Source organism: Lepisma saccharinum, chromosome 17, assembly GCF_977018435.1.
Source record: "Lepisma saccharinum chromosome 17, izLepSacc3.1, whole genome shotgun sequence".
Taxonomy (NCBI): domain Eukaryota; kingdom Metazoa; phylum Arthropoda; class Insecta; order Zygentoma; family Lepismatidae; genus Lepisma; species Lepisma saccharinum.
The window spans coordinates 27,209,078-27,231,328 of record NC_139245.1 but is presented as its reverse complement, the minus strand read 5'-3'; the positions used below and the strand labels follow the sequence as shown (position 1 = coordinate 27,231,328).

Here is a 22,251-nt window from a genome sequence, read left to right as displayed (position 1 = left end):
AAAGTTGTAAAAGAGAGAATGCCATGGCGTCCAGTGAAATTATTTGCACCTTATTAAATCAATATTGTTATCAATTGCAAAAATTGGATCTAAAAATTTTCTTGCTCGCTTCGCTCGCAGTCTCTTTATGTAATGTAATGTATTTAAATAATATGTGTTATATATTTGTATTGAATAAGCTTTGAATGCATACACAATTTAGTGTTAGCTTGTTGCATATATATTTACTATTTTATGTCGCTCCATGTTGCATATGTGTAAAACATATGTTTTACATGAAAGTTACACATGTATCTTCGGAATGCATTTATCATTCATTTTCTGCCATTCAAGAATACAGTTTGTGTGCTTGATTTCCATTATAAGCTAATGTGAACTTGACAGTGTTGAAAAAATATTTCAAATCATTTATTCCAAATAAATGCTTTAGCACAGACTTCTACCCCCCCCCCCTTTTTGCGTAATTTATGAAGATAACATCTTTGATACTACTAGTAATAATAATAAAGCCATAATTAATGTTATTATTATTATTATTGATACGTTTATCATGGTACTTGACCCCCAAGACAAAAATGGTAGCACCTCTGGTATTATATTTTTGCGCAAATTTTGTCTGACAAAAATAATTTGAGTAATTAATTCGGCATAAGCGGGGGGGGGGATGTTCTATCTTTTGGGGGGGAGTGCATCATGGGCTTTGGGGGGGGGCACCCCTGGCAGTACTACATACCCATATATTATTTATACAATATCCTAGGTGCATAAAAAAGTTTCAATTTTGCAAGCAGCTATTCAGACATATTTCAATTTAGCAATATCTACAGAGCTGCAAAGGTATTCTCAAAATTTTCACCTTCTTGTTAATCTGTCCATGGGAAAATATACACTTTGAATGCAGGAGGCGAGACTATTTTACTGTCCCATGATTGAAGGTTTGTCGCTTTTTAACAATGAATCCAGGAGTGATTGCTCAACTTCAGACATCAAAGGAAAATAAAAATTGTGATCGCCTCTGGGAAAATGTATAAAACAGGAAACTGGAGTTAATGGCAAACATTTCATTATTTAACATGGCCGTTTGGCGGGACCTAGATATCTGAACGTATTAAGCAGGAAAACAAAGTGTGGGAATGTAAAAATCAGGGTTCTACTATTGTGTAGGTCTCTAGCATTTTAGTGACTATTAAATTAACATAAGAAGCATGCATAATGTACCTTAGCATTTGGGAATGTATCATGAAAATATGTTGGCAGCCAGGACAGAAGAATGAAGAAACAATTATTTTGGCACGCATGTCCTATCACACAAGACCTGAAAAAGAAATCTGTAGTCAGCAAGTTTAGAAGACAGACAGTACAAGGAAGAGACCAAATATCAAATTACATGTTGCACTCTTAGAGCTAGCAGAAAACCCAAAAGAGAAGAAAGGTTATTGGAAAGTAAAGTTGAAAAAGCTCTAGCGATTACTGTTCAATTTTTGTACTATATTAGTCATTAATAGTCATTGTACAGAGCATTCCCTGACATTCGCTACGAGACACTGTGGTAAGTGGCCCGGTGTCAGCGCTTGTCTTTCCCGGTGAACGGGTCCACGATAGTCGCACGCTACAGTCTGTTTTTTTCGCTCTCCCTGCCTTCGCTTTCTTTCCCTTTCTGTTGACATTGCAGACTGACGCCAGTATAATCCTCCCTCGGAAGGTGTGTTGTGTCGTGTCCATGTGTTGAAGATTGTGGCTTAATATGGCACCACAAAAGTTTACATTACAACAAAGGGTTTATCTTGTTGAGTGTTACTTCGGAAGAGAAATTGTGGAGAAGCAAGACGACGTTTTGAAACGAAATTTCCTGGTGTTCCCGATCCACATAGGACCATTATATTAAACCTCGTAAAAAAGTTGAGTAACAGGGTCAGTTCTGAATAAAAGTGGAAAGAAAAATTGGGAAATCTAAAAAATAAAGTATACAAAGACAATCTGCACACCATTCGTGAGTTAAAAGAGAGTATTGTATGAGAAATCTGGAGAATTACAGTAGACGAACTTGCACGTGTAAATGCCAATTTCCTTCGGAGATGACAGAAATGTGTTGCAGCAGAGAGACATCATTTTCAACACCTTCTGTAGTCAAGGTTAGTACACAATATGAAAACTAATTTTAATAGCCAACTCTAGCAACTGTCGCGGATCCCGTTCACTGGGAAAGACAAGCGCTGATGGCGGGCTGCTTGCCACCGAGTCTCGTAGCGAATGTCAGGGAATGCTCTGTAGTATAATGCCAATGAGTTAGGAATTTGCCGATTTATTTCGGTATGTATGAACTGATTTTTTAAAAGTAAATTTACAGTGAAAAACATTAAACATTGAGAGTGCAAACTATATTTATTTTATATATACTGTGATAAAATATATAAATAACACATGTCAATTGCAGATTATTACTGTAGTTGCTATGCAACCAAAATGTGATTAGGATGAATCTTTGCACATATATAAACACTTTCCTTCAAATGGTTAATTTTCTTCAATCTTATTTTACTTACAAAAAATCACAGTTCATATTTATGTGCAACATAAATTGGTCACACTACTATTTTTTTGTCTGTCTGTGTAAAATATTCAGAATATACACTACATCAAATTAAGATTGTCAGTAGCAATTGCATGTAAACTACTCAAAAAAAAGGAAATAACTAGTATACATGGTTGTCTGTCAATAACAGAACTTGTCCTTCACAGACAACAGTTATAAATACAATCTTCATAGAATAAATAAGATTATTAGATAATCTTGAGAAGAAACAACAAATTCCAAAAAGTTTGAAACCGAGTTAATAAATTTTATGTTTACCTCTAATTTCAACTTTCATTCTAACAAAAGCTCTGTATCACACATTAGAATTAAGATAAATGATTAACTTTCTACCCAACCTACCAAAATGCAGATCGTCTAAATATCTGCATCCATGGTACTGGAAGTCTCTCCCTAGAACATGGGGATGAATAAAGTTTTGAAGGAAGAGAAATCAAAATATTTTTCCTCTTCTCCACATCTACAGCATAGTACCTCAATAACAAAGTCCACAATACTCCAAAAGAACCTGAAATAATTTTTAAAAATAGGTTAATTGTAATATTTTGAAGAAACAACAGGCAATGTAGTAAGCAAATCATCAAAGTCTTGGTGAGGAATTATTAAAATCTCGCACACGTTTACACATTTAGGCTGTAGTTTTATACATGTTTACTCATATTTGTTTAAATTTTCGAATAGCTGAAAAAATCAACTCTTTGGAACTTGTATTCCCCTACTGTCATTTGATGTCCAATTTACATGTAATTTATATCAGAAAAATCTGAATATTCTACTTGTTTTATTGTGAGGTAAAATTTTGTACTTGACCCCTTATTATTACTCTTAGAGAGATTTCAAGCAAAATGCGACTAAATGTCCCTTAAGAAAGAACCAATCAACAGCAATATTGTGGACTACAGTGGCATGACACAAGCCTGCATTTGATTGGTGAAATTTTCAAGCATCACAGAATGCTTACTTGTTGCTTCAGTGTGAAATCTTAGAATGCTAACCTCATTTTATGAGCTTATATTCAAATGCAAAAAAAAAAACAAACAAGTAAATAAATAAATAAAATAACTTATGTCCTATGTATGAGACTGGAATATGACCAATGTATCAACACTGCTTAGAATACAGTTTGGAAATAGTACCGTGTGTTCGTTTTGACTCCTGGCCAAGATATCGTGAGACTGCAGAACGGCGCGAATGCAGGCAGTTTTGACCCGTGACGTCCTGCTTATTTTACGCACATATCTTTAGCATGCAGAAAATTGTATTTTTTTTCCACAGCGAGTGCTAATCTGTGTTATAAGAGTAGATAAAGTAATTGCACATTCACAGCATATTTTGATCAAATTCTGATTGACATGCAAAAGTTCCTCTTCCGTAATTTTTGTAAGTTTTCTTCTTATATTGTCTTTCAGTTCACCTATAGTATGTGATTGTTTCTATAGACTATTTTTAGGAGTCCCCACAAATAATAAATTGCCTACAAACGTGTCTACGTGATTTAGTTTTCACTTAAGTGTCACACATAAAAATTCTTTGTTTTAACGTGAATTTTTCGGCCACTCATTTCAATCGTCACAAAATCTTATTAAACAAACACTGGGATTACACAGAAAAAAACTAACACTGATGTGATCTATGAGACTGGAAGCGCTTAAATTAAACTAGAAAATTACACCTAAACATCGATTTGGAAGTGGTCGGAAAAAAAACTGGCTGTTTTGGAAAAAAACCTGAGTTTCTTTCTGCTGCTTTTTTCAAATCAATGAAAATACAGTAGTTGACAGTATTTTTCCTGTTCCATGGTTTTCATTTATCTCCCTACTGTACAATACACACTCATTTCAAAATATAAAATACAATTTACAATGTGAAATTCATAGCTAGACATAATCAGAGTTTTCAAAAAAGCTGGCCTTTTTGAATGGGCAGTTCGTTCTTAGTGTTATCTTCATATTTCGGTAGGCTTATTTAATATATCTATGTAGTATAAACATAGTCACATAACTAGAGTAGTATTGTATGCATCTTTAATAGATCCTAATAGTATGATTAGTATGATACGATTTTCAAAGTTTGAATTTGTTACACAAACAAAAGGAAAATACTGCTCTACCTTTTGAAAATCTAGTATCAAATCTCTTTACATTAAATTTTGTGTTCAGTAAAGTATATTTGTATTCTGGCTTTCCAGTACATCATGTATAATTTGGATAAATGCCTGCTAAACCCGGACACGGGGCAACTAGTGATGTATTTTGGCTGCTTGTTGCAAAATTCTCAACCTTTGTGAGACCACAGCCCAGTAAATTTATTTCTTACATGTCGATGCCCTGATCCCAACAATTTCACCCATAAATACATTTCTGATCTTTAAAGTTTATATGGAAATTAATATGCACCCTCAATTAATATTAATATATCAACTATGGCACAATCATAGTTCAATTATGTATAGACTTGCTGTCAAATATAAAATTAGATACAGAGTGTCCGAAAAGTCACGCAACCCGGTGTTTACGACCGTATAACGGAATAGCGAAACGGAATGAGAAGAAACGCTTTCTGCCAAGAGAATGCCCTGTATATTGGGAAAATTTAGAGAGACAAACATATGTAAGAACATGCATGTTTTAATAACAAATAAGCAAAGTGTTGCCAAAGGCGGAAAAAAAATATTTGCAAATCGTGTATATTGATGCACAGAACTCACTGAGGTAAATTATTGCAACATTTCACAATACCAACGAACAATTTGGATGGCCATCTAATGAATTTGACAGAAAAAGAAGTTTGACGAAGTTTCAAAAACATTGCAGAAGGGAAAAAACGGGCTGTTCCAAAAATCGATGTTTTCACAATATTACGAGGGACACTGGCAACACTGTTGGTGTCACGTGTCACTAACAGTCGTGTTTCACCTCAGGCTATCACACTAAGGCACTTTTAACGACAAAGGAGAAAGTTGGTTATTCTCGAACATATGCAATAAATTACATACACCTTGCAACCCTGAAATGTGGGTATTGCTACAAATTAAAGCAAATGTTTGAAGTGTCCACCATTTTCTTGGATACATAAGTTGGTTCGCTTGATCATGTTCTCAGATACCTTCCTGAGGGTTGCAGCACCGATATTATTAATTTCCTGTGTAATGTTTCGTTTCAGCTCCTCCAATGTTCTGGGTCTGTTTGGTATACTTTCCCCTTTAAGTAACCCCACAGAAAAAAATCTCCAGATGTTAAATCGGGCGAGCGACTAGACTGGGCCATAAATCCTTGGATATTAGACGATCACCAAAAAATTATCTCAGCATACGAAGAGATTCATTAGATGTATGGCAAGTTGCTCCATCTTGTTGTAGCCAAACATCACGTTCGTCTTTTTCCAGGAGAGCAACGAATTGCATTATGAGATCCCCGTACACAGCAGAATCCACTGTTGTCTCAAAGAATAACGGTCCTACAATACGTCGTCGCGATATTCCACACCATACACCGATTTTCGGAGAGTGCAATGGTAGTTCATGCAACTGATGCAGGTTTTCTGTAGACCAATGCCTGGAATTTTGGCTGTTGACATACCTATCCAATTGTAACCACATTTCAGGGTTGCAAGGTGTATGTAATTTATTGCATATGTTCGTGAATAACCAACTTTCTCCTTTGTCATTAAAAGTGCCTTAGTGTGATAGCCTGAGGTGAAACACATCTGTTAGTGACACGTGACACCAACAGTGTTGCCAGTGTCCCTCGTAATATTGTGAAAACATCGATTTTTGGAACAGCCCATTTATTCCCTTCTGCAATGTTTTTGAAACTTCGTCAAACATCTTTTTCTGTCAAATTCATTAGATGGCCATCCAAATTGTTCGTTGGTATTGTGAAATGTTGCAATAATTTACCTCAGTGAGTTCTGTGCATCAATATACACGATTTGCAAATATTTTTTTTCCGCCTTTGGCAACACTTTGCTTATTTGTTATTAAAACATGCATGTTCTTACATATGTTTGTCTCTCTAAATTTTCCCAATATACAGGGCATTCTCTTGGCAGAAAGCGTTTCTTCTCATTCCGTTTCGCTATTCCGTTATACGGTCGTAAACACCAGGTTGCGTGACTTTTCGGACACTCTGTATAAATTAGTCTTCAACCCGTTGGTGCAACGGATACTTTGTAGCCCAGTGAACACTGGCACTAAAACTGAAGCAGAAGCAAATAAGACTTGCTGCAAATGGAGAAAAAAAATCCTATTTAACCTTTAAACAGCCGACCCGGTTTTCGAAAGTAACCCCTCTCTCGCCGCGACCTATGCACGCTATTTTTAAATTTTTACAATTATTTCAGAAAAATGTTATATCTCTGAGACTATTTGAGCAATCTACTTCGGATAAACTTTTGTTTGAAAGCAAAAACATCTGAGCACGCGACCGTGTACAATTCAGAAAGCCCAAGTGAGAAAAACGGGGTTGGGAGGGGCCAAGTCACCCAATTTCAATGAAAAAAAAAAATCTGGCATTCGCCCCTCTTCTCCCATTATTTTGGAAAAAGGGCGCAAACTTTTGCATTGTTTTCAAAGAATATACCTTTTGCAACAAAGTGAAACTTGTTTCAAGTCCCTAGTCCTCATACAGGCTGAAATATGACGCAATATGTACAATCCTGCGTTTTGGCAAAAAATGGCTAATTTGCATATTAGAGAATAAATTAGTATATCTCTTGAGACTATTTGAGCAATCTGCTTCGGATAACTTTGGTTTGAAAGCAAAAACATCGGAGTATGCAACCATGTACAATTCAGAAAGCCCAAGTGAAAAAAACGGAGTTGGAAGGGGACAAGTCCCCAAATTTCAATGAAAATAAATTTGGCGTTCGCCCCCTCTTCTCCAGTTATTTTGGAAAAAGGGTGCAAACTTTTGCATTGTTTTCAAAGAATGGATCTTTTGCAACAAAATGAAACTTGTTCCAAGTCTCTAGTCCTCATACAGACTGAAATATGATGCCATATGTACAATCCTGCATTTTGGCAAAAATGGCTAATTTGCATATTAAGAGAATAAATTAGTATATCTCGGAGACTATTTGAGCAATCTACTTCGGAACTTTTTTTGAAAGCAAAAACATCTTTCACATGACATTTCAAAGTATTATCTCAACATCTGTCAGTGTTTACAACCTCACATACAAGTATGAAGGTCCTAAAAGCACGTGCATGTTGTAATCGACACCATGGGTCATATTTAACCCATTGGCTGTTTAAAGGTTACAAAATCTGGACTGGACCTACAGATTGAAATGAGATCCGAAGCACTCTGACCAGTGAGGATTGAACCTCAGACCCCTCCTTATTACAAGGCAACAGCATTACTTTATTTCACTCCAGAGGCCCATTCATGATTATAAAAGGAACCTTCTTTCAAAAGCTGGCCTTTTTCCAACAACAGTACTTGCAATTTGTTGTGTGATTTACAGGCTAAATTAAATCTTAATATCTGATAAAAGAGCTAACAATCTCTTTTAAGTATAGAGAACATTCAGACCGAAGTAACAATGACAGTGCGGGGTGTCACAATGAAGTGACAAGTGACATGGTCCCCATCAGTCTGAAAGCAAGCATCCACCACGCATGCACAAAAAAGACCGAGGTGACATGATGTGCATTTCAGCTTTCAGACTGAAGTCTCAGATAACAAGTGACACAGTCTTCTTCAGTATAAAGCAAGACATACACCATGCATGCAACAACAACAGATCGAATTGGCACAATGCACACCATTGAAAGAACAGTATAGTCTGAGCAACATGCAAGTGGCATGTTTAGCTCATTGTTGCACTTTGGTTCAATAGGTTGAATGGATTACTGAGGGTCTGCTTCGAAGTGACACATGCCACTTGTTGCTTCAGTCTGAAAGTTCCCTGATAAAACGGTACAGATCAAGTGACAAGCGACACTTGCAGCTTATGTTACTTCGGTTCGAAAGGTTGCATTTACTTCTAAGGGTTGATTTCCTGGAGCCACATGTTGCTTCCGTCTCAGAGCTCCGTTAAGAGTGGCCTGGAGGTTGGCATGAAAGTAGTTTCCTGGCCCGATGCGATATAGAGACACCTAGCGACATATCAGAGGACTACGAAGAGAACCTTCCTCCCTTCACCACCCCCTCCCCTCCGCGTGACTCCCACAGTGAGGTTTCCAGGAAAATGACACCCACCTGTTTCTTTTCATTCTAGTTTCGGAGGCTAAAATTTCTCCACCGACAAAGCAATTCGCATTTCACTGCTTGCTGGCTGACTCTTGCATGGAGCGAGACGAGTGGCAGGCTCCAGAGACAGAATGTTCATCACTGAAGTTTTGATTGAATAAATTTGGTTGATTACAGTGGCTACTATAATTATGTTGAATTTTCTTGTTGAGGTTAGAATTATCAATTGAGAGTAAAGAAGGAGGTAGAGAATATCAGTTGAAAGAAAGTATTATTTTTGAAGTTTTTTTTTATACAAAATCGATATATAATAATAATGATAATACAAAATCGATATATAATAATAATGATAATAGTAAGGCAAGAATTAGTAACAATTATTATTTCAACTATTAACGAATCGAGTCCCTATTAGAGATGGGCAAGAGCGAAACTACCTGGAATTTAAAAAGGGGAAACATGGACATGCATAATAACATATGGAAAAACTGAAAAGGAGAAAGACGGACAAAACAATGTAACAAAATGTACAGTAGTAACAAAGATGTCAGGAAGCAATAGTATAATATTGAACTTACACTTTGATGAAGTAGTTTTCTTTGTTATGATCTGAATTAAGTCCCTTTGCACAGTTCTCATCGTTGGAGTTCACAGCAGCTTTAATCGGCCAAGATTGATTGATTTTGTTTATTTTACTTCGCCTTTCTGCCACTCTTGGCTAATGATGATATGATGTAATCGATGAAGAGACGCTCACGAAGGACACGTATGCCCAGACCGGATTCGAACCCGGGACCACTGGCGTCGTAGCGAAATGAGATAAATACTCCGCCACGAGGCCGGTTAATCGGCCAAGGGTGGGGACAAACTCTCAGTGGTGATGGGAATCCCCTGTGGAAACATATGACCAGTTCCTGCATCACATTAGTTGCTCTCTCCTATTGTGATTTTTCCCAATGTTAATTGATTGCTTCCCAAGTGAAATTTCAGTCCAACTAATTACAGTATAATCTTCAAGATCAGCACTATACGTGTTACAAAGTACTCTTTAAAAAATCCCAGTGAATTGGTCAAAATAAAGTGACAGAATTTCGGGGAGAGGCCGAGCCTCTGTGGACCCACACATGGCTACGCCAATATACGTAAGTAAACCCGTGGTGCTACAGCCCCTGAGGGCCGGAGCCCACCTACCGACTGCCGGCCTCACTTCCAGTCCAACCAGTTATGTGCGGTCAGCACGACGAACCCCTAATATTTGTTGTAGGTTTCCGTGACTCATTCATAGCTTCCCAATCTCCTCACGATGGTGGGTGGCAACCGGTCCTATACACAGGCCGAAATCTCAGGAGAAAAGTTGATACGTTTCCCCCAAGAGACTCGAACCTTCGCGGCGTCCCGTAGACGGAGCTCAAAGCATGATGCATCGGACCATACAGTCACGATGCAGAACAGCAGGCCCGTAGCCAGAATTTTATATCAGAGGGAAGGCTCATCCCTTATCAGCAGCTGCCATCTAATGGCGAAAAAGTGGGGAATAGAACCCCTGAAGATGAATTTCTCAGTATATTACAAGTTATTGTACAAGATGTTTAATGTAAGTAAAATTAATCACCGCTATACCCTATTTTAATTACATATTTGTAGGATTTCGGAACAGTCTTCAGCCTCCCCCCTCCCCTGGTCACGTGCCTGCGGGAGAAAATATACATAAGTGCTGATCCCTTATTCTGATTGGTGTTTTAAAAATAGAATATCCTTCAGAGCATCTCTAAGACATGGTCTTTTAAAAATCAACTCTAGAGAAGAAACCTTGTCCAATTCACGTTTTCAACATGTTTCCTTGTGTAGTTTTTAAAGCAGAGAAAAGTTATCACAATTGGTAATCTGGTGAACAAGATCGACGTCGAATATGTAATTGAAACAAAAAATTTAATGTTCGTACCACGATGGTTTTACTGTCTGAAAAGTTTATGTTTCACAATTTTGATTGAGCAGAGGGGGCTCTCTCACTGCACCAACCGCCGCCAACCCTATGATAATCGTTTGAGTATCTTGAGTTTCTGTTTTAAGTCTACTTTATATATAGATAGACTAATCGGGACTGGATCTATATTTATAGTGGGATTGAACTAACTATTAGGCGTCCACCGGATACCAAACTCCGGACATTTTAAATTACAAGGGTCACCTTTACCATTATGCTATAGGGGATGCAAAATACATCTGAAACTAAGAAGAAATTTTGAATGGAATGTAGAACGTAGGAGGCACCGTTCACATTGAAGGAGAAGACGCCAGGAAATTCTCCCTCCACTTTCCTAACCTGTACATCTCTAATTTGATTCTCAGCGAAGGCAAGAAATTTATCCAATATTTTATATCACTTTTGTTATTGTTAATGAAGAATTCGAAGTAATAATTTGTCTTTAAATCTCAAGTTAGAAAGTCAGCAAAATTATGTTTTTATATACTAAATTTTACATTAAATGAAGATTTGCAAAGAAACGGTAAACCTTTTTGTTGGTTGATTGATTTAGTGTTTTAAGTCCACTTTATGCACAGTAAGGCTAAGCGGGAGTGGACCTACAGTTTAAAGTTGAATCCGAACCACTATTTGCCTCCACCGGGTATCGAACCTTGAACTCCTTGATTACAAAGCGACGACGCTACCACTGCACCATCGGGGAGGCCAGTGTAAACCTTTTCGTAATCATTCCACTCCAAAAACAGATGTTTCTGTAAGAGCCACATCAAGTTTGTTTGGAAGTAGTGATGTTCTATGACACACACACACACACACACATATATATATATATCTCCTCAACAGGTCCTATAGACCAGCAATGTCAAACTCAATTCGTGAGTAGGGCCGCATAACGATAATGTCAAAACTATCCGGGCCACACATCTAGTACCCCAACACCTTAAAATCCAGAACTAAGTGGTTCGACTCAATTGGGCCGGGGGGGGATTCCAGTGATTATTATTGCAGCATCGATATGTAAATTATATAGACCTCCCCCCATATTTTTTCATGGTTATAGTATTTTACATGTTACTTTCGAGTATAAATTGGTTACAATTGTAACTGTTTGTTTGCAATTATAGTTTCGTTTCGCACAGATTTCACTGTTTTTTTTAACAAGTTCCTCAAAAGTCTGCAATAAGTTTTTTGTTAGCATGAAATTCTTAATGCAGACAAAAAATGATTTTTCAGTCATTCTTGATCATTCGGCTGTTTCATTAATCTTCATTATGGAAAACAACTTTTCTCCAAGGCAAGTGCAACAAAAATTAATAAAATTTCTACAGTAAAATAGCTTATTCGAGGATACTGCTATGGGAGATATAAGAAAAATCAAGGATAGCCCACCTATACGAGTTGCACTGCAATTAAATAAGTTCCATTCGAAGTCAGGACTTGCACACGCATCATCAAAAGAAAAGGGAGCAGAGCAGAACAAGATTATTGCCCTTCGCACCCTCTGAAGTCTTGAAACCTGTTTCCAACTTCATCAAGTAGTATTTTTACTGGGGACAAATATTCCTGTCATTCCTGGTATTCCTGAGAAGTTGGGAAGGACAAATTATAACTTTATTAAAAAGTTTTAATATAACGGAAGACTGTAACTTTGCAAAATGGCCTCCACTACCTTCAAAATGTCAACTCTTGTGACACGGGGAGGAATCATTCGAGTAGTTTTACTGTCATATCGAGATGAGAATCGCATCCACGAATGAAGGGAGCTAACCGAGCTAGCTCACAGACGTTCGTAATTTCACATATTGTGAGCGAAAAGGCAACAACACGAACAATTTTCGCTTTCAATTGTTCGTTGACTAAGTCATAAATCCTCTCCTCAACTGTATTTCTGATTTTTTTATTAGCGTTGCTTTTCTGCCACGTTTGCCTAATGGCGACGATGAGGATGAGTAATGATATGATGAAATTGATGAAGGGACACATACAAAGAAAACCCATGCTCAGGCCAGGATTCGAACCCGCAACCTCTGGTGTCGCAACGGGTTGTGCTAACCACTCCGCCACAGATTATGGCAAATTTATTTCGTGATAAAGAAATACTTCTGAATGAATTTACTTTATCAGGGTACACAATTTCTACGCTTTTCAGTATTCACTTCACAACAAAAGTAAGCATTTCACTTGAAAAATCTACATTCCTCTTCTATGGTCCTTTTCTTACTCCAACGAAGTTTGGGCAGCGATATGGTTCTCTGAAACTTTTACAGAAACTGGCTTTTCTTCCAGGTAAATCCTTGCAAATCAAGACACAGACTCATAGGCGACAGAAAGTATGCACGCTGCCCTCCCCCAGCTGGCAAGATATTTTGGTACTTCAGAAGTAACCTGTCAATCAGCTTGCTTAGTTGACACAACACCTAGTCTATAATGGAATGTATACCTGTGTAGGGAAAATTGGTCAATGTGTTGAAGTTTGGATGAGTCTGGTCTTGTATCACGAGAAAAGAGAAAACGGGATAACTACAAATGTATACATAATTTCAAGCATGAAGTGTTAAGTGGGGCCAAGGCGGGCCGCATTAACAGATGCTGGGGCCCACATGCGGCCCCCGGGCTGCGAGTTTGACTGGCCGAAATATCAGGAGAAAAGTTGTTACGCTTCATCCACGAGACTCGAACCTGCGCGCGTCCCGTAGCTGGAGCCCAAAGCATGAAGCCTTAGACCGTACGGTCACGATGCAGAACAGCATCTAATGGCGAAAAAGTGGGGAACACCTGGAGATGAGTTTTTGTTTCCTAATTTTGATTTGGCAAAGGGGGCTCTCTCACAGCAACAAGCGCCGTCAACCCTATGCCGGTCGTTTGAGTTTCTGTAAGTCTACTTTATGTATAGATAGGCTAATCGGGACTGGACCTACATTTATAGTGGGATTGAACTATTGGGCGTCCACCAGGTACCAAACTCGGGACCTTTTGACATTACGTGGGTCATCTTTACCATTACGCTATAGGGGAGGCAAAAATATCTGAAACTAAGAAGACATTTTGAATGGACATGTAGAATGTAGGAGGCAGGGTTCGCGCTGAAGAGGAAGAAGACAGGGAATTCTCCCTCCCCTTTCCTAACCTGTACATCTCTAATGTAATTCTCAACCAAGCCAATAATCTTGTCCTTCTACATTTTATGTCGCTTTTGTTATTGTTAATGAAGAATTCAAATTAATAATTCCTTTAAATCTCAAGTTAGCAAGTCAGCCAAAATTATGTTTCTATACTAAATTTTATATTAATTGAAGATTTGCAAAGAAACAGTAGACCTTTTCATGATCTTTCCGCTCCAAAAACAAATGTTTTGTAAGAGTCACATCAAGTTTATGATTGGAAGTAGTGAAGTTCTAGGAACCACACACACACATATGTAAGCAACAACAATAGTTGGCTATTGTAATTTGGAGAGGATGTGATTTGTGAGCGGAACAAGCATGGGAATTTAACGAAGTTCCTTTGCGAATCATCAATTATGTGTGTGTGTGTACACGTATTTCCTATCTGCACCGTTGACTCACAAAGTACCACATGTGAGGTAAAACTATCGAAATGTAAAAAGAGGAAGCGCTACCACCCTCCCCGCCTTTTCTACATTTTATTCAAATCGAACACGAGGCACGTATCTAGATATATATTTCGGAGGGGCGTCCTAACGTAATGTCCCAAAATAATAATATTAAATTAAAATAAGTATAATTATATTAAATTAATTAATATATTTTTATTACATGAATAGGTAAGAAGGCGGTATAACAACAGTGATACAGTATAACATCACGTATTCATTATCTAGCTTACGTGTAGTTAAGGTCGGCAAAATTTGTAAAAAATAGAAACTGCCCTGGCAAGGAAATTAATGACAAATAGATAAAGAATATAATATTCATTGAGTATGAAAAAATGATGTTAGATCCAGTTGACGAAAGTAAAATTCCTGGTAATATTTTGCATGTTATTATGTAGTAATAATTCTTGCATAAATCTTCTTTGGTACTGTCATTCAAAGTCGTATTGCTTTCCAATATTTTTGCGGAAATAAACAATTTGCGATCAAACAACAACCTTATTTTCATTACTTAATTGAAGTTATTTTACGATCTCATTATTTTCATTATTTAATTTTTATACTTGGTAAGTCTTTCGGGGTGAGGTTGGGACACCTGGACCCCCTAAATACGTCCTTCGCGGTAGGGGTCCAGATAAAGTTACTGTGTCACTGGTTCCAATTCACGGTAAATATGCTCTGCTTCTCTACACTCAAACATACACAAACTCATGGCCTTCCTGCTTTCTTGGTTTCTTGCCTGGGAAAGAGGCAATAAATCAAGCTGTGACAGCTACGGGACCTTCTGACGAGGGGACGGAACCCAGCTGTGCAGAGGATTAAAACACCCGCGCGACTAGCCCTCCCCGTCTCGCCTGGGGCAATTTTCGAACAGAGACATCTAGTGGCCAAGTGGCGAACTATGATGAATGAAATTCGGCTGAAGCGGCCGTATCTTTTGCCGTCGATAATACATGACATTTTTAAACAATCATTTTGGGCCGTGCAAGTGACTTTTGAAAGAAAAGCCCTCCCTAGCTTAGTCATAAAAGGATTGAGCATTACGTTAGTATGCATCATAATGGCCATTTTCGTTGGTGCTGCCCACAAATCGTATAACCATTCTGTGCTTATTTACGTATTTCCTTATGGGAAATTGAAAAAAAATAATGGAATTTGTGCACATTTATCGAACTCAAATTGCATAAATGTGTCATGTACTCAAAGTTTCATAAAGTAAGTTCACATCTACTGCGTGTTTTCCGGCAAATTTTTGTCCTAAAACGTTATATTCAACAAAATACAAAAAAGCCCATGTTAAATTTAAGCACTTTCCACGGCGACCTTCGCCAAACTCCACCTCCCTCTTAAACAGGATGTATACACACATTCACATAACATGCATATGTGTTGTGAACAGTAAAGATTTTTAATTGTTCCGAAAAATCAAATATTTTGATATTAACATTTGTTTCATATTTTATGACATCAACATTTAAATTGAGACACAAACATTGCTTTAAGTCCATTTCATGATCAGATGTGCTCATCAGGACAAGGACGTATTTAGAGGTGTGGGGGGTCCAAGAATTCAAGAAACCATTTTATTATTGAATCACCATGGGCGTCCGGAAGGGGAGGCAAGGGAGGCCACGCCCCCCCCCCCCTGGAAAATGAATGTGTACCTAAAAATTATATAATTCACACATAATTTCATTTCAATCACAGTAATTTATGTTAATTATTATAAATTCATTGAAGAAACATGATAATTTCACACTGAAACAGTGTTTTTTGAGGGGCATCACTATTTTGGAGGAAAATATGTGCACTTTGCCCCCCCCCCCGGAAAAAAATTACCTTGCTTGCCCCTCCCTGGAAAAAATCCTGCAGACGTCCATGTGAATCACTGCTTCCTTTGCTGATTATATATGTGCAGTTATTTATTAATTATAATAATTACAAAAATTACTATCATTAATAAAAATAATAACCAATTATTGCATTAGTGTCTCACATATTTTATCATTCACTAAAACTCTCAAAATCCATAATAATTTCTTATTAATGCTTTTTTGTCTGTAGAAGTGCAGTGGTTTATTAAATATAATAATTACGATAATTACCATCATTACCAACCGATTGTACACTGTCACTGGCATGAGTGTCTCAAATGAGATGCATTCAAAGATGGCACCTGATAAGCCCACCAAGTGCACTTTGCCTCCTATTTACATTACATTTACGTTTTTATGAGCAAAAGTAATGCAGAAATATTGGGAGCATCCCAGAGAACAGCATAATTTATTTTCACACAGTTGAAAAATCAAAAAGAGAAAATAGATGTGGTGGGCCTGGGCTCCTTGGTAAACTAGGATTAAAATTGTATCTGAACCACTATACGATGTGTGTCCACTGGGATTGGACTATATCTGTCTCTTGGCTGCTACATCATGTAAATGTTTTTACCTAATTGTAAAATATGTCACTACAAACCTGTAAACTCAACATTAACTTCAAGTGAAATAGGTTAGCTGTAATTACTACAAAGCCAAAATTTCTGTTGTTTTTTTCCAAAAAGACAGCTTTTTGTCGAAAAAAAAATGTCCAGTCAAAATAGCTGGCTTTTTTGCAACTCTACCTAAACATACAACTTTTGCATGGCAATGCGATGGCATTTTCTTTCACAGAATGGTCAAGAATAACAACACTGTAATGCCCGCATGGGTAAAACTTTCTTCCTCATACATAAAAATATTCAAACTTAATAAAATTAGGTTAATCATTTAAGATATTATTATTTATATGCTTTGAAACAATTAAAATTCAGACTTAAGAAGCAATTTAACAATGGCAAGAAAAATAACTTGCAAACAGAACAAATATGCCAATCAAAATATTCCAGGAATGTGTGAATGCAATTAGACATCACTTTCAGCAACCCTTATATCACAGGTTAGTACTCATTATGCAATATAAATATGATTGTCTGCATGCTAAAGATATGTGCGTAAAAGTAAGTGGCATGTCACTGGTCAAAACTGCCGGCATCTAAGCCATGCCTTGCCGTTCTGCAGTCACGCTCTATCTTGGCCAGGAGTCAAAACAAATGCACTGTACAAATAGGCACAATTAATTAAATGAACTAAATTTATAACTTGCTAAGCCAATTCTGTCATTTGTTTAGTGTTCTACTGAAATTCAGAAGCAAAATTTAAGTGGCACAGTTTCTTTATAAAAAATAAAATAAAAGAATGGTCCATACACACAGTGATTCAAAAGTCCAGCATCATAGGACAATTGAGAATTGATGACAAGTAGAGGCCAAGTAAAAAGTATGAGCCTCTAACAGGTGCAGCCCTCCCCAACTCTTCAACCCCTAGAAAAACAAATTAAAATCTAGCCAAACCCCCAGTCACTGACATCCATTGTGTCTCTTCCATTCCAGAGAACACCATGCAACAATGTATGTTGCATACTGAATTCTTAATTTACCTAGAAGTATGTTTTTGCAATAATTGACTGAATTCGTTCCATGCAAAAAAATTCAAAAAAATTCAGACTGTACATACAGTAGCCTAGACTAGGAAACATTTAAGAACAAAAATTAAATCTCAAAACACCTACCAATTATATAAAATACTGACGGCCATCCATAGTGTTCCAATAAATATGATCCTAGTGTTCCCGTAACTAATGTTCCCATTGCTGACCCTGAAGTCACAACGCTGAAAAATGCGGCTCGCTCTGTATCTACTAAACGTTGACTAGATAAACTGCTCATGCTTGGAAAGTGAACCCCTGCAATTGAAAAGTATATGTTACAACAATTAAAAGAATAAGCAACATGTTGGTAAAATTTTTAACTAACACATTGTGGCAATGCCTCTGTGGAGGCTGAATTCGAAATTTTGAAGTCCTTTGGACTTTCTAGTCTTATTCTCCTTAAAAATGATTTTTTTCTCTTTATCACAGGTTTATACGTCAATCTGTACTTAATAAAATGAGGTATGATTTGTACCGCTACTGTTTGTAGTTTTTAAGATATTACATTTTATTTAAAACATGTAGATTTTTAATTTCTTGCTGAATGCTGGGCATTCATGCAAACACCGGGGAAAACAGGCTGGACACTAAAGGGTTAACCTACAAAGGTACATACAGGAGCACAACAAATACTCACCTTGGAATGCTCCGTGAAGAACCCTCATGAACACAATGAAGCATATTGATGTATCTTTAAAAGAGAAGAGTCTGACAATCTGAGGCATCCAGAAAGTAATCAAGGACCAACCAACAGCTGCAGTCAACATGATCTTCTCCCCACCAAGTATGTCACTCAGGTAACCACCAATTACTTGAGTCAGAGTGTACCCCCAAAAGAAACTTGACAAAACTGTCCCTGAATCTGTTTTGCTCCACCCCCTGTCTTCTGTGATGGCCGGAATCACTAGTGGTACTGATGTCCTGCTTGCATACACAGCTGCAGTCCCAAAGAGAAGGGTAAGAAGCCATTTTCTTCTCTCGCTTCTACAAGGAAGAAAGAGAAATACATATTAAATATTCAGTTTCTTCCTAATCAGTAGATTCCTTTTTATTTATTTGTACTGTCAAAAGTAAAAAAACTAGTGAAGGTAACTTTAAGCTATTTTTTAAACTCTATACACGGTGGCCTCTTTCAAATTATTCTGTAATTCAGACTGTTATTTCCCTTAAAATTCCTATTGAAACTAATGTTAGTTTAGGTTAGTTTATTTGCATCCAAGGACTACAGTGTGTATACAAATAACAGTACATGATAATATAGGACATGTCAATACATCACAAAAAAAGAATATGAGAAGATATAGAACACTACAGCCTACTTCTAGGTGACTAATTATTCAAATGCATTCGACATTTAAATTTACAAGAAGAATATGTGATTATACCATGTTATATAGAGTTATATACATCTTGTCTTATGTAAGAGTTGCTTCCATGTATTCAGCTATAGAATAAAAAATACGCTTCATATGTACATCAAATATCCAAACTCCAAACACAGCTATCCAGAGACAATACAGCCTATGTTATTCCTCTTGAAGTTTACGGTTGTTACAGGCATTTTTTGATGTAATGTTTTGGTAAAACACATGCTCTCTTCATCGGATGTCTAATGAAAGAAGTGCGCGTTTCTCGGAAAACATTACACCAAAAAAATGTGTTTAAATGCTTGTAACAACCACAAACGACAAGAGGTATAATTCTACAATGCAAGCAATACGTCCATATAAATAGTGCTTGAAGTGAAGGGACATGCAAAGGGATGGTATCCCCCCATAGCAAAATTTTTGCAACGCATCTGTACTAATTTACTATTCCACAAACAGATTTCTTCATTTTTCATTTTTACACAAGAAACTACTTACGGCAATAAGTTCCTTTAGCATTGTATAACATCTGGAAGGTGTTTACTGTCATGTGGGAATGTATCATAGCGGAAATTCATTATTTTTCTTGAAAATTAATTCTCTGATGCACAATATCCTTTGGCGCTTTCATCTTTGTAGATTATCGCACGTCGTGCTTGTGTTTTGTTGATTGCAGGGTTTCCAACCACGCCATTGTTTTCCGAAAAGATGACGTGGCGTGGATGCGTGGTGAAATTCATACTGGGTGTGGAAGATCCAGTGGATTTTGTAATTGGGTACTTGGAAAATGGGTAGCACCACAAACCATTGATGGATAGCCCCAAAAACCATTCACGCATAGCCCCATGAACCATTTCCAGCAAGGTCAGGTTAGGCAAGCATAGTAAAAATTTTGTTCGTAAATTAATGCGAAGAAGCTTTAAAAAAAATCCACTTCAATAGTATTTTTTGGGTTATGAAGGTTGGAAACACTGCATCGACAAAACACAAGCTCGACTCGCGATGGTCTACGAAGGTGTAAGCACCATACTGTGTCTTATGGAAGTGAAACATAAATAAAGAAGTACTCGTAATGTGAAAAATTGAAATTACTTTCATTAAAAAAACGTGAATACACCTTCAAGAATGTTCCGCGAAGCAGATAGGGTAACAGTTCGTGGTATGACTTAAGATGACCGGACCCCTATCTGATTTTCTTCATATTTGACATACTTACTAATTGAGACCTGCTAATGACAAATCTGAATTTAAAATTTGTCGCAAACGTCTAGAAATTGAAAAATAATTGCGAACCATTGACGCTAGCCCCACAAACCATTGACGTGTGGTTAGGTTAGGCAGACAGTTAAAATTTGGTGTCCTAGTAGTATCAGGAATATATATTTTCTTGTGAAACAAATAATTTCACGAAAATAGACTGTTTCCATTCCGAAAACGAACGCCTTATTTTCGCTTATTTTGCAATTTCTAGAAGTTTCCGACAACATTTAACTTCAGATTCGTGATTAGGAAGCCTCAATTAGTGAGTACGCCAAATGAAAATCTGGGAGGGGTAACGTCATCTTAAATCGTTCTCAGTTCGTTATATTGAAGACATGTCTCTTCATTTTTACAGAAGAAACTACTTACGGAATTGAGTTTCTCGAAGCTTTCCAACGTTCGTCGAGGTATTTTCTTTCATTGTGGAATATATATGACCGGGAAATTAGGTATTTTTCAAGAGAAATATCTCACCGACGCACAATTGCCATTGCTTTCGCTACGTGAACTGCATGCTGCGTACGTTTCATGACGTAAGCCCCTGTCAGTGTTTCCAACCCCTTTTTTTTTCGCTATGCTTGCCTAACCTAACCAAACCTAACCTTATCGGAAATGGTTCGTGGGGCTATCCGTCAGCTACCGTACATAATGGTTAGTGTGGCTATCTACAAATGGTTTGTGGGGCTATCCGTGAATGGTTCGTGAGGCTATCCGTCAGCTACTCAGGCTATCCGTGCATAATGTAAAATTTTCACACCTGACGAACACATATTGCGTGTAACGCAAGCGAAAGCGAACAAAAAAAAATACTCGATATGTCTAAAATTGAGATTATTTGCGTGGAAAAAACGAAATGCCACCTTCAAGAATCCTTAGGATTGCAGAATACGTAAGTATCAATGTGAAAAATATGAAAATAAGGGAATTAGAGCCGTTTGGTTGTTACTGAAATTTTACCCACACAGAAATTACAAAATGCTTAATTCATTAATTTAGATGTGTTCGAAAAATTAAAGGCATACTAGGCAACAGGTTTACTGCACTGATTTCGAACTATATGGTCAAGAAATGAATCTACACTGCATGCATTGTTTTAAGTGCTACTGATAAATAAAAATACCTGGTCCAGAAGTAGTGGTTGTCATCAATATTTTCCTCAACGGATGTTGGTCTATGCAATAACCTTTTCTCCTGCTTCAGTGGAGCTGTCATCGTAAGACGCATTCTTGGACGTTCTAAAAATTTGAGTATATCAATGGACGATATTTTTTTGCACTGTTCATTTCAAAAACACGTTTAATCAGTGACTAGAAGGCTTAAGCAAATCATAACTTCAAATATTTGCTAGTCGTCTGCTACATCATAACATCCGTCGGCTCTGCCGGTGTCGAGATGTGTCAACTTCTCCTCCTTCTCTTTACTTAACGGGAAATCCCACTGACCCCACTCTAACAATTCCCACAACGCACGCACACTGCATGTAGAATTTTGTAGTGTCTTTGCCTGTGAAGTTACGCTGTTTTTGAAGTGATATAGTGCCCAGCTCCAGTAAACAACATGCAAAGGAAGACTTGTAGACTTTTAACATTTCGCTGTGCCTAAAATTGTATGTTCCGTAGTCTGATCTATATCTGAAAATTCCCTGCAAGTGGCAACACTGCAAATAAATAATCTGGGGAAGAAAACAAAACAAAAAAAGTAAAAATATTAGCATA

General features: G+C 37.3%; 1 protein-coding gene across 1 annotated transcript in view; it reads right to left on the bottom strand.

Annotated features, from left to right (window-relative positions):
* The window catches only part of MFS18 (major facilitator superfamily transporter 18), a 30,803-nt gene extending 8,711 nt beyond the window's left edge, over positions 1-22,092 (bottom strand). The window contains exons 1-5 of the mRNA XM_083139213.1: positions 21,657-22,092; positions 18,547-18,893; positions 17,991-18,164; positions 2,936-3,101; positions 1,219-1,315 (exon numbers count right to left, since the gene is read on the bottom strand). Of these exons, the coding sequence (XP_082995339.1) occupies positions 1,219-1,315; positions 2,936-3,101; positions 17,991-18,164; positions 18,547-18,893; positions 21,657-21,760 (888 nt within the window). The 5' untranslated portion in view covers positions 21,761-22,092. The remainder of the gene's footprint in view (positions 1-1,218; positions 1,316-2,935; positions 3,102-17,990; positions 18,165-18,546; positions 18,894-21,656) is intronic.
* Between the last annotated feature and the right edge of the window lie 159 nt (positions 22,093-22,251).